The sequence below is a fragment of the Arctopsyche grandis genome, chromosome 10 (assembly GCF_051622035.1).
Source record: "Arctopsyche grandis isolate Sample6627 chromosome 10, ASM5162203v2, whole genome shotgun sequence".
Taxonomy (NCBI): domain Eukaryota; kingdom Metazoa; phylum Arthropoda; class Insecta; order Trichoptera; family Hydropsychidae; genus Arctopsyche; species Arctopsyche grandis.
The window spans coordinates 4249706-4263880 of record NC_135364.1 but is presented as its reverse complement, the minus strand read 5'-3'; the positions used below and the strand labels follow the sequence as shown (position 1 = coordinate 4263880).

General features: G+C 30.9%; 1 protein-coding gene across 1 annotated transcript; it reads left to right on the top strand.

Annotated features, from left to right (window-relative positions):
* Window positions 1–1266: 1266 nt before the first annotated feature.
* LOC143918213 (uncharacterized) lies at window positions 1267–2945 on the top strand. Its single transcript, XM_077439982.1, has 3 exons — window positions 1267–1395; window positions 1483–1720; window positions 1838–2945. The coding sequence occupies exons 2-3, from the start codon at window positions 1523–1525 to the stop codon at window positions 2633–2635; spliced, it is 996 nt and encodes a 331-aa protein (XP_077296108.1). The 5' UTR covers window positions 1267–1395; window positions 1483–1522; the 3' UTR covers window positions 2636–2945.
* Window positions 2946–14175: the final 11230 nt, after the last annotated feature.

Below are 14175 nucleotides of genomic sequence, written 5' to 3'. Positions count from 1 at the left end.
TCAACGCATAGTTATTCTTATTCTAATCATTTACTGTAAAAATAGACAGAGAAAAATATATGTCACATAAGTTTAGATTTTCAACAATCATTGTCAATCCTAATCATCTATCATCTACGAAACTCGAGATAATGACGATATAATAACTACAAGATTGGAGATATGATTACTCGATTATATATTAGATAGTATCTTCTTTTTATTCACTTACTATACGTACGTATGTATGAATGATCAAAATGTGATTTACATATGTATGTACTTACATATGTACTTATTTTGCGAGGATGATTTGATTTTCAATAGTTTCTTTTTGATGTGTGTTTTAATTAAAATATCAATGAACCATTTAAAAACTTATAAATAATAAACATATGTAAATTGTGACCATTAAAAAATATATGAAATAATTAAACGTAATATTTATGTATGTTTTTAAATATCTAATGTAGTACATATATTTGTTCATTGGTCATATTAAAATAATTTAATTGACATTTCCTTTTCTCTGTTCGAATAAAGGAGATAAGAAAAACTCAAGATTAAATAAAGATTTTTACGATAATTTGTAAAGTTGTATGAAGGTGGAAAATAATTATTTATGTATCATGATTTTAATATTTTAAAGATAATACAAAGTCAAAAGAATCATACGAAAATTTCATTGCAATCTCATTGATTCGTTAAAAAGATTATACACATATATAGAATTAGAATTTATTTTAATATTTAAAGCATTCGCATTAAAATAATTATATTTGTTTAGTCAAAAATTAAAACCTTGCAGTGAGGTGTGTCTTTGTTTCTTGTATCGTACTGATTTTTTTTCGAACATGATCATTCATTTAATAAAAGGTTAAGAGTCGTTAATCTTCAGAGGTAAAAACAATGCCCTTTAAAATTGTCAAATGAATCATTTGATTATTTTTTTCTGATGGATTAATTTAAAGGTGGTATCTTGGTTTATAAGTAAATATTAATTTACTCGCATAAACCTTGTGATCCTTGCAATTTAAAAACAATGAAATATATGACTTAATCCAATTTGGTCTAAGCTACAAACATATGTAATGTAAACATATCTCAAGTTAGTTGTTTAATGTTAATAAAATATTTCAATAATATTGAATGCAATTGTCGCATTATAATTAACGTAAAAATTTGTAGTTATTAATCAATCATTGTCAATTTTATATCTATTTTTGCCAGACTGGAGATACGAATGTTTGTTTGTGCATAAAATTAAGGATATGAGACTCTTTGTTCATATTAACTTACATCATTGAAATTCACAACTGTATTAATTCATTATGTGAATGATTGTCAAAGACAGCGATCGTTTCACTATAAAAATAAAGTAATAACTGTTCTAGAATTGAAGTTCTCTGTATTAAGGTAATTATGTTAAATTCGATTAATGGTTAATTATTTCATATTTTTAAATACTTCTACCGCATAATATTTGTATTGTAAATTTTACAGATATTTAATCGCAAACAGAGGGTCGTGTCAGTGGAATCAAATGTCTTTCAAAATGATTTTTATAATGTGTTTCATGTTAATCTTTCCACTTACTCAATCTTACACAGACCCGACAGTTCAAAAGAAATCCCTATTTTCAGGAAATTGCATCACTAATATTAGAGTAAATACAACATTCATCGATTGTGTTGATGTTGACATAAATGATTTGACAAATTTGTTAGAAAAAGAAGTAGAGGTAAACGTTCATTTTAATCGTTAACTCTGCATAATAAAAAACCAATATATTTTTTTAAAGAACGGAACTTAAGAGCCAAATTATTTATTATATGTTATTAATTAGCTTAATTTTCAGAATTTCCCAATCGGGAAAAGAACCATCGATTATCTCTATATACAAAATTTATTGGTGGAAAATGGAAAACTGTCTAAAAATTGGATAGAAACGACAAGCTTCCGTATATCAGAACTCCAAATAATTGCAGCAACAATCGAAACCATTGAGAGCTATGCATTTATGGGATTTGCATTCGAAGAAATGAAATATTTAACGTTCAAAGAAATGAAAATTGATAGTTTAGAAGAAGGTATTTTCGTAGGCCTACCACTTTTGCTCGCACTGACAATAAATAAATGTGAAATAAATCACATTAACGAAAACACTTTAAAGGCGGTAGCACCTCATTTAGAATCGTTGCACTTGACACAGATGGTATTGCCGATTAATCCAACAATTTTAACCGGTACAATTCCATTACCAAATCTAACATTTTTCGGATTGACTTACTCTAACGTGGGAAGTTTAAACGCTGACTCGTTTTCCCAGATAGAAAATTGTGAGATCTTATATTTGCACTGGTCTCAAATTGAACATATCGGCTGTGGAACTTTCGAAAAGATGACATCGATTATGTTAATGACGTTGGATAGCAATCGCCTCACTACATTGGATTCCTGTGTTTTCGGCGATGAGGTAATTAGTGGCTTTGGAAAATATGCAATATCATTTGGAGACAACAAATGGAATTGTAGTTGCAATCTGAAGTGGTTGAAACAATTGAAAACCGAGAATAAAACGAGAGGAAACCCAACGTGTGCATCACATTCAGATCTGCCTTTCGATGAAGTCAATTTTTGCGAGGAAGAGCCTTGAAGTGATTCAATTCAACGACTTATCAGAATTAATCAAAATTTTAAATGAATATTTCAACCACCTACATCATTTATAAATAAAAATTTCTAAATTTGTAGGATGACTTTTTCTTATTGTGAGTTTTGTAATGATGGTATATGATTAAACATATTACGTGCACTAAATATTCATGTATAAACGTGATTTAATTTATCAAGTTTTTAATTATTATTTTCATATTATACAGATTGATACAATACATATGTACATACATATAATATATTTACACATGAAAACTGTTCTACGTAAGCATAATACTAAAGAGGCTTTTAAAAACTAATAAGGAACTTATTTATATGACGACATTATTAAAAAAGTATTCTTACACATTTAAATAGATATACTGAATCGATATAACAATATTTATTCTTTAAATGCTACATATTTGAATCTTTCTTATCTATACCTATGTATGTACATACATATATGTAAATATGATTATATCTTCAAATTAATTTGTAATGTTTTTAAAAGGTGAAATATAATCGTCTAAATATGCGTACGTTTAGTGCAAGAGTACTGTGATATAAAAATAAATTCCATAATGATTAAAATGTTTTCAGTTTTTTATCATTAAATCAACTATCAATAAAATTTTTTCGATGTTGTCTAAAGTTTTTAGACAACAACGAAAATCTAGCTCAATATGTATTCATTTTTATTCTTGAATAGTATAATAATAATCAATACAATGCAGCCCAAAGTGATGTTAAATATATTTAAAATATTTCTGAAAATGATTTGAAGGTTATAAAGAACCACCTTCGATTTTATACGTGACGTAAAATGAAAACACACGCTTTTCACGATTTCCCTTTCACCGTAGGCACTCGAGCAATTTAAAGGGAGCGAGTGAAAAATTCAACCGCATTTTCGCCCTTTTCCTTCCACAACACCACAAAAGCCTTAGGCCACAGTTAAATTACACAAGTATCTCTTTCAGCATGTGTATATGTATGTATAATATGTGATCAAAAACATAAAAGCACGTTTTTTCAGTTATTAATCTACCATATATTTGTGTATACAAACATATATAGTCATATATGTATATGTATAAATACATATGTATATGTAGGTAGTACCCCAACTTTGACGTTTTTTTGGAAGTAGTCAGCGCTCTTTAATTTTTTTTAACTTTTATATGTCTGAGCAACGCTGGCTAGTTATATAGGTATATACTCATATATAAAAGACATGTACATGCGATATTATACATTTCTTCCCTCGTAGGATACGGCCAGTTTTTCATTTATCGTCGGGTTATGTGATATTTTTAGTGTTGGGAAGATTCGTACAATTTTATCTCGAGAGACATATTGGGTTAGGAGCCTCCAGCGGTGATAAACTGTGGCTCGCGGACTGTAACCGGTATGAAAAACCACCCCCGCCGAGAAAGAAAGGCCTTTCTACTTATCTGCGAATATAAATCTCGGACATTCTGACCGGTTTTTATACTATGGGAAATGGGGCGCCGATATGGGAATTTCGAGAAAGCGATTTTGCCGGAACAATTACTGCTTTATTTGACACCGGTTTCCTAATACAATATAATAGCGCGCGGCCGTTGTTAACAAGGAATCATTGTGCAAGTCCCGGGCCTGTTTAAGTTATTCTCATCCGTTAAGACAATGGCCGCCATCCCTTAGGTGTGGTCTCTATCCCTAAGGTATGGTCTGAGCCGTGGGGTGGTTTTATCGAAGACAATACAAAGGATATGCGAGCCAGGCTGTGTCCCTCTTTCCCGTGCCGATTTCCCGACTGGGAAAGTCCCTGGAGCACGTGTCGTCGCTTTTGTTTCCGTATCCGCAAATATTATTGCCCGGACCCGAACCCTCGTGTTCGGAATATGTCAAATAAACACCTTTAATTAAGAAATACGTCCCCAGGTTCGTTAACCGAAGTCAACTTTTCCCACTTTGCCCATTCTCTTCTCCCCATCTCTTTTTGCGTCTTTGGGAAAACTTTTGGCAGACCGTTTTGTACCGGCTGCAAACTTGCCCATTTACACTTTGACGTTTCTTATTTTTGCAGTGCGAAGCTTTTTCTGAGCTTCGTTATTTATTTAAAAATAAATGGTTTGTATAGAAAATACAGACTGTGAATTAAATAATATATGTAGATAATATACCGAATAAAATATTAAGATTTTTCAATTCATGTAAAAAGTAACAAACGTTTCATCAGTCTATGTATATGTATATGTATATGAAGAGTAATATATTTTAAAAATAAATACCGTATCCTACTTTCAAGAATTTAATATTATAATATTAATCAAACCGTTATTCACTATGGATCTGTTCATTAAACGGACGATTCATCAAGTGAACGTATTATATTTAATATATAGTCAGTGGTTAGCATATTATGCTTTCGAGCAGAGTGATCATGGGTTTGAGACCCACTAGAGTTTCACTGCTGGCCAGACCTTGGTTTGTGACTACGGGCCAATTGTTTCTTATCAAAGTTTGCCAATTTTTCTGATTTTTATTGAAACGGTTTCTGTAAAATTGGCATTCCCTCCCCAATTTCTCTCACAAGATGATTCTGTGTATGATTATCGTATAGAAAAATATATAATTATAAATGCTTATTGATCGTATTCGTTTTCTATCTCTCTTGCTAATCTCAAGTTATTCAGCGTCTTGAGGTTCGGCAATTTTATTTTAAAATACTGCAAAAATTTCTCCATAGATGTTACTATAGATGTTTGTATGAATTCGCATTGTGTAAAATGCTTATGTATTTATATTGATTTTATTGTATCTGTATAAAGTGCACTCTTCGCTTTGGAGCGATCTGTAAAGGCGAGTGTTCATGTTCATGAAATAAAATAAATAATATTTAATTTGTGCTCAGCACAAATGTTATGTTGAATATGATTAAATTAAACGTATATTTTGAAAATTACGAATATTTTCTATATATTAATAGAAGAATTATACGTTTACTCCAATATATAGAATATCTATGTACGAATAATATGTAATTTCTATCAAGCAAATATTTCAATGAAATTTTGTTGAGTATGCTGAACTATGATACTATGATTAATTAAATAGGAATGCATTTTTGTGTGAAAGTAAATTTTACATAATATTTTTAGTAGATTTGTTAGTCACTTTTCTGTTTATTTTGATTTAAATTCAAATGAGTTCTTCAAGCATTAAAATTAATAACAAAGCAATATCCTTACATACTTCAAATATAATACTAATTTGTCATGAAATATTTACTAAATATTTCAAACTTGGATTAGCCTCTAGTTAGCATGTAAAATTTAATGTTATACATGAGTAATATTTATCTAGAAACTTATCCACAAAGGATACACTTCAAAAACGATATAGAAACATAATCGAACCCAAAATGAGCCATCACACGGGAGTACCCACTACATAGTTCATGTACATATAGCTATTGCAAATTAAATTGAAAGGGTTCAACGTCGTCGCACAATATGCCATAGAATTTTAATAATGCACGAGAAGTGGAGGGGTACCTAATGAGGATTTCAAGCGATGTGTGCTGAAAGTTTTCCTCGATGGGGTGGCGGGTGACGATCAAGTTTTCCCAGAGAAACACTCGAGCGGAAAATTGTTAAAAGGCTTCTTTTGTTCGCGGCGTGCTTCCCTATACTTAATTAATACTTAATATATGTTGCATCCTGTAAGCGAAAAATTTAATTGGCAAACTGTTATAGGTTGTTAAGTGCTAGTGTTTGTAAGTCGAGTCGGTACAATGCTATTCTTCCCCAATGAACTGGAGTTGTGTGGCGATTATATTTTTAAAGGGATAGTATTTTTGGCACGGCTGTAAAATAAATTACACGACATATGTCAAAACGACATTTAATTTCAAATTAAAATATCTAAAATTGCTCGCACGACAGATTCGGCGTCAGCCTGGTAAATCAAACGTCAAATGTGTTGTTACCAGTAACAAAAATAAAATTTGAGATTTTAGTGAAATCATAACCAGTTACATTTTCACTGGGTATAGTTTAGTGAAAGCATATCCAATTGTGGTTTATTGTGCCACTGAGCTTAATTTTTTTTAGTGGCCAAGATTTAGAAAAAATGAAAAAAATACAGAATAAAGCTATGAGAGGTATTTTGAATGTAAATAGATTTAAGAGTATTAGAAGTATGTTAGATGAATTGGGATGGATGAGTATTAGAGTTATTCTAAATATTAGTACATTGTCTTTTGTTTATAAGTTAGATCATAAGTTATTGCCTAAGAACATTGATGATTATATCATAAGGAATAGAGATAAACATAGTTTTTATACTAGAAATAAGAACAAACTAGTTGTAAGTAGAGTAAGAAAAAATAAGACAGCTGGGGGTGTTTTTCACAGGGTTGTGCTCATGTATAATGCCCTCCCTGAGTGCATCAGGTCTTCTAAGACCATGGATGCATTCTTGCGAGGTGCGAAGAGACACCTCTGTGAGGGACAGTACATATAAGATGTATTTTTAAATTAGCTTGATAGCTAAGATAATATATAAATAAATAAAATCAAAATAATTTCCAATACGAAGGTCTCCAGATTTTCTTTTGAACTCCTTTGAATGCTAAGTACAAATATGGATTGCATATTTTTGATAAATAATTAGCCTGTTGAATTTAATTTTAAATTTAAATTAATTTCAAATCATGCCTCGAGTTTCGCCATTAGCAAAGAGGTTATCACAACAAAAATTCATTTGGAGAGCAAACGATGGAAACGGTGCATCTGCACTCGAAAGAAGGATGGGTAAAGAGTGCCAGCACTTCCTCACATTTCAAAATACTAAACAGAAAGCGGGAAAAGCCAGAACGAAACGGAAGTTCCCCGACACAGGCGTCATTAGTAGGGAAAAACTAGCCAACGAAACAAAACAGACGTCGCAAAGCGAGAAGAGCACATTTACATTTCAATTTGAATCTGCGCAGCATCACCAGAGCCGAATTGGCAATTTGCAACCCCGGGAGCCGGCCCTGTTTATGACGAATCCTTGCTCAGTGCGAGGGACGAATGCAAAACAGGCCCGTATTCCTTTTATTTATCTACTTTTTTTGTTGTTTTGAGTTTCATCCGAGCCGATACGATTTTCGCAAGCCATGACAGAATAAAATACAGGACGGGAATGGGCGCGATTCGTATTCGTATTCAGAAACGAGAAACACACTTTCGTTTTATACGTAAGTAATAAAAAAAAAATTACTCCCAGACCGAAAAGTAATAACAGGCAGGTGCGATAATAACTTGTGGATTTTTCGAGCGAGACGTTTATATCTTTCCAGGAATTATTATTTGTTGCTTTATCTGTAATATGAAGTATCAAGGAATACAAATGCGATCCCTATTATTAAAGATGTCCAAAGGCGCTTTTTTGGAATTTGCATATGTTTTAATGTTATTTTGTTCTGCTGGTCATTAGGAATCCGTAATTCACAATTGTGACTGTCGAAATTGAAATCGGCTAATCTTGGTTACTAAATTAAATTTGATTTTTAAATGCTTTTTATTATAAATGCCTGAACTTTAATCACTTTCAAATGATATGAGATTGAAAATAATTAATTTGTAAACTTTAGAGACAAAGAGAATTAGAGGTGAACGTAAAGTATATACAATTATAAATTACGTTTAGCAATAACAATCATCTGAGAGGTCCTCAAACTCAAAAAAGATATTTATTTTTAAATAGATTGATTAAAATTTGGAAACGTATATCCAATGAATTAGTAAGTTTAACCTTTTAAAAATAAGCTTGATTATGTCCTTAAAATAAATGGGTTTTAGTAGTTTTTCGTTTTTTCAGTTTATCTTCAATTTTGAGTTCTTCATTTTTCTATTCGTAAATAGGTTTTTGAGCTCTTTTTCCTATTTTTCTGTACATTAAAATTAGAATAATAAAATATAATACTATGATTACTAACAAAATTAAATTAAAATTGTAAAATAAAAAATGATCAGTAGATCAGTAGCTATTAAAATATATATAAGATGTATTGTGAAAATAATTTAGTAATAATAAAAAGCATTTAAAAATCAAAAAAATATTTCTATTTGTTTTTTTTTCATCTTATATGATATTTGTATTTTTGTATAATTTTATATGTATTAACAAACCGCTTAGGTCCATCGGCTATGTCGCCTTTCCCAAGTATTCTTTACTAAAATTTCGAAAGAAATTGTTTTTAATAGGTGGTTTTTCTTATATTAACATATGTACAAACACATATATTTTAAACCACAAAATTAATGTTAAGAATTCTTGCAACTAATAAGAAAATTGTATTACATACTTGCAACTAATAAGAAAATTGAGATTCCCGAGGCATTTTTTCTAGAAAACCATGACGCAATATCATCTCGGAGGGCATATTGAAAATATTCAAATTTATTTCTGTGACGACAGTATATTGGAGCACGTGAATATCTTGACATTATCATGATAATGGGGAGACCGGTGCGGTATGGTGTTGCAAAACTTCCCCTAGTTTTGTACGTGACACCGACGAGACGTTCGTGAACGATCGTCTCTCACTCAGAGTATGGTCTGGTTGCTAGAACTCGTAAAATTCAAAATAATAATAACAGACAAAGTATGCTCACCGCGCTGGAAAATGTGAGGTTTTCATTGTATCAGTTTTTCTCTGGTGTAGATATCTCGGCGAATAAATAGCTGACTTCATACAATAGGTATTACGCAATGAAAATATACGTCTTGTTTATGAACCGTTAGGTAACGGTGTTTTTGTTAGAAAATTCGCGGAAAATTATTTCAAAATCATGTCAGTGTCATGTGCAAGTATCTCAGTGTGATATAAATCCGGAAGGTTCTATTTTCAATGAAAATGCACCCTTCTTTCTCTGGCTGTATATTTATATAATTTAATTTATTGCTTACCATAAAATCGAAAAGCACTCATAAAATCCGTAACCTTGAATATAAAATTTTCATCTAAATATAATGGAATACCTACTACGGTATTTTAGCTTAATTTCGTCGTAATAAAATAAAATAAAAATTAAAGCATATTAACCTAGTATAAAAGATAGTTGTGACTTACATATATATAGTATAGATATGTACATATCTATAGTATATGTTCTATAAAAATTCATGTATTTAAATAACAATTACTTTTTATTGTATTGAAATGACGCAGAAAAAGTGATAAAAAAAAATGATACTTAAACTGTATGTAAAAAGTGCTTTTGTACTACTTATATAATATTATATGCACATACATATGTATGTATATACATTTTAGCTTCTTTCGCCGCCTTTTATGTAGCTTCAAAGGTACGATAAAAGTAATTGCTTATTTTTAAGCAATAACTTTAATCAAACATCACAATTAATCAAAGTTTATATAATATTTTTTGAAATAAATAAGTTCAAACGATTCAAATTAGTTCAAAGCGATACTCGTTTCCATTTTATATAAACGTTGGAAAATATATTACATGTTTTGTTTCAAATTATTCTGAAGTATAGCCAATATTGAGTCTTTAGTTCAAGAATAGCGTTAAAAAATATTTTCAGTTGTATTTTTGTACCGACTAATCCATAGAGTGAACGATATGGACGAGAGAAAATCTGAGAAAAACTTTCGCATTATCTATCTTGAATAGCAAATACGGTATTGATTAAAGCCATAGCTGACAATGTCATCCAGTCTCACTCCATTTGTCCTGAATACTTTTTCAGTTTTCCATACAACGAAAGAACGGTCGAAAGGAGCTTCGACCAGAAACGGAACCATAAATTTCTCACGCTTCAACTCTCCCATAAAGTGCGTATACTTAGTTCAATTCGAATTTTATAAATAATTTCATAACAAACGCACCAAACATGAATCGTAGTATTGGATGTAAATACCCTCACACGTATTTTTCCACTTTTATTATTCTCGTAATCATATTATATTTGGCTGTGCAATCGATAATTTCAATCACGACTGTACAGCGATACTTACACGCTGCTCTAATTTTCGCACGGAAAGTGATTCAATTTGGCTTATTTCATTATCTTTGTAGCGAGAGTATTACACAAAGCTTTCACCTTCGTTATATTTTTGTATGAACAGTTTTTGCTACATAATACAAGGCTATAAATAAAATACAATAAAAAAATCAGAAACGATGAGTCCATTGTATTTCGCGTCACATCGCTCGCCTCCGCTTCCAATGATAATAAATTGATGAATTTCACATGGAATCATTGCCGCTATGAGTTTGCATATTTCGGCAGTTTAAGGGTTGAAATTGTTTACCGGGACCGGAATAGAAACGGCGATTTTATGCAAATGGAGATGCGAGTGCCCACGGCAGAACCAGAGGTGAGAATGTAATTATGGATTATGTATTTATCCACTTTCGGCGTCTTCAAAGCACAATGTGTCTTTACTGAAGTGTATAAATTGCGACATTATCCAACCCTTTGAGTGCCGTCATACATAACGACGGTGTCGCGTTGAGATTTCAGAAACAGCGTGATATTTATCCCCCGATGGAAATTACATACACGTACTGAGAGAGTTCAAGGATTTGCGATGTTTGCGATTTTTTTCATCATTAAAATAAATTAAAAAATCAATGCATGAGAGTCATTTTTAGAAAGAAACATTTTTTGAATAATCCGATTCAAGTATCAAATATTTGCATAAATTAAACTCAACAGTTTTTTCAATGAATCTTAAACTATTTTTCAACCTAATCCACGTTGAAAAATAGTTTGAGACAAGAAAATGTATTTAACGATCTCCATGCTAAGCAACGCTGACTTCAGTTAATTGAAACAATCGGAGTCAATTTATTTGAAGTCTTTATCTCTCTAGGGTTTTCAGCTAAAAAAATCCTTTTCAGTGTGGTTATGAGTTCAAAATCCTTTTCAGTGTGGTTACCTTTCAGGTCAGTGTGGTTATGAGTTCGAGTCACATCTGTTGCTGCTGGCCAGACCGTAGTTTTGACCAGGTCAGTCGTTTCCTATCAGAGTTTGCCAATTTTTCTGATTTTCATTCAAATGATTCCTGCAAAATTGGCTTTCCCTCCCCACTTCTCTCGCAAAATCTTGAGTTATTATGTTATGTCTCAAGGTTTTTCTCCATAAATGTTTCTGTGGATAATTGCTGTATAAAAATTCGTATTGTTGCATAAATGTTTGTTGATCGTATTGTATACGACGTTTGCAATGCACTTTGCTATGTTTGACCATAGATGTCATGTATAATTTCGAATTATGTATATAATTTGGTGTATTTCTTGATTTATATACATAGTACACTCGTCGCATTGGAGTGATCTGTAATGACGAGTATACATACATAGATTGATTGATTAAATAAAATAAAATAAATAATAAAAAAATATTTTCTTCCACGCTAATAGATCATCCGGTTTACAAATATTTTTCCATTTTCTGAAGTAGATAAATAACAGCGTGAATAATAAATTAAAACACTGAATTATCGACGACATACATATAATTGGGATAAACTGTATGTATGCGTTGATGTACATAAATTCTGCTATTGATTCCTTGTATATTGTTAACTCTGTATTTGATTGGTGCTTTGTGGGAAAGCGTCACACATTTCAGGCAAGAGTTTGCCCAAAGTGGTTAAATTACCATTTAATTCCAATCATTCACAAGAAACATAGTGCTCATAAAATTTGTGAGAGATATGAAGATTCTGTTTTTTTAATTGCTTTCTGTATCGGATTCCGTATACAGAGAGTACGTGGCTTATTGTGATTATTCAATTGTTCAGAATCTGTATGTGCCCATATACATATGTATATTTATAAACGTGTGTATTTGTAATTGTAAATGGCCAGCTAAGCGCATTGGGTTAACCTTCCTAGTATAAATATATTAATAAAATATTCAGGTCTAAAGTATCAAATCTTGAAATTGTTTAATTGAAATTCTAAATTAATATCAAGATTCGGCAACAGCATAAGCATTTGAAATAGTAAACGTGTTTATGGTAATTTAAGCGGAAGTTTGGTGATTAATCGTGTAGTACACACAAGTTGTGTGCATCTTGCAAGTGGAAAATTAGCCCCGAGGTGCATTGGGAGCTAACTGCATGACAGAATTGCACAAAGGTATCGCATTGTGGTAGCTGCATGAGAGTACTCAATTTCACTAAGTTTCACAATTGGACTTGTAAAATCTGCTTCAACTCAATTGGTATTGGAATTTCAATGCAACATAGAAATTTTCGTAGCAATATTCAAATTAAAGAGATACATTATGAGAAACTTACTTACTTAACTACATATGTACTTTTGTTTTCTTTTTATCTTTATAATATAAATAGAGCCAAATGTATAAGTAATTTCAAAGCGTACTGTTTTAATAACACATACGTATGTACATATGTTATGTTGTTAAAAGCAACGGTATGTTAAAACCGAAATATTTTAAAATTACTTAATAATAATTTTATTGGTATACGTATATATAATTTTAAACGGGAAATCATCATATGTATGTACTTTATTTTTCAAAAACAATGATTGTTTATTTATACAATATTTGCTACACTGCTTCAAATGTGAAAATAATAGCAAATTTAATGTACAAATTGAAAAAATAATACCGTCAAAATAAATACATGGTTAAACTCTCAACGGGGAATGTTGAAATGTTTCGAATTTATTTTTTTAACGAATGTGTTTATTTATTTTATCTAACGTACAATACATATATTATAAAAATATTTCAACAATCTAATAATATGTTATTTTTAAAACTCAATTTACCAACAATATTTTTTTCGTACAACGTTTCAAATCAATTCATTCAATGGCTTCGGAGAAAAAAAAGTAGTTTTCAGGTTTAATTTAGGACGATATCCAATTTTATAAAAAAAAATACAACTTTAGTACAAAATTTACTACGTAATAAAACTTAACATTCTAATACAAAAGTTACAGTAAACAGTACAAGCTTACGTATTAATAAATACATACATACATAAATATACATTTTACGAAAGCCATTAATACCGAGTAGGTATGTACCGTTAAAAATATTAAAAATCTAAATTTGTCATGAAAAAAATACTTTCACCTATAGCTTGTATACATATACATACATATGTAAAGAAAATAAAATAAAATCTTGCTTAATGAAGATATGTACACAGGATCCTTTAGCGATATATATTCCACGTACGATCGTAATTACGGCTCAATTTCTCTCTGAATTCTCCCTAAATTGGATAGATAAGAGGTCGTTACACAAAAAGAAAGTTTTTCTAGTATGTATAGAGCCCATTTCAAAGAACTCCACGCCAGTTAGGTTTTGACAAAGCGTTCAGGAAGTCTCCACTGGATAAGCCAAACAAGGGAATGAAAGCCTCATAATGCCGTAGTACGCCTACGCACTGACCCGCTTCTTACGAGATTGCATGTCAAAACCAATATTTGTACAACAGAATATTGAAGTCTTCGACAAATATGCGAACGATAGCTTTTGTTATCA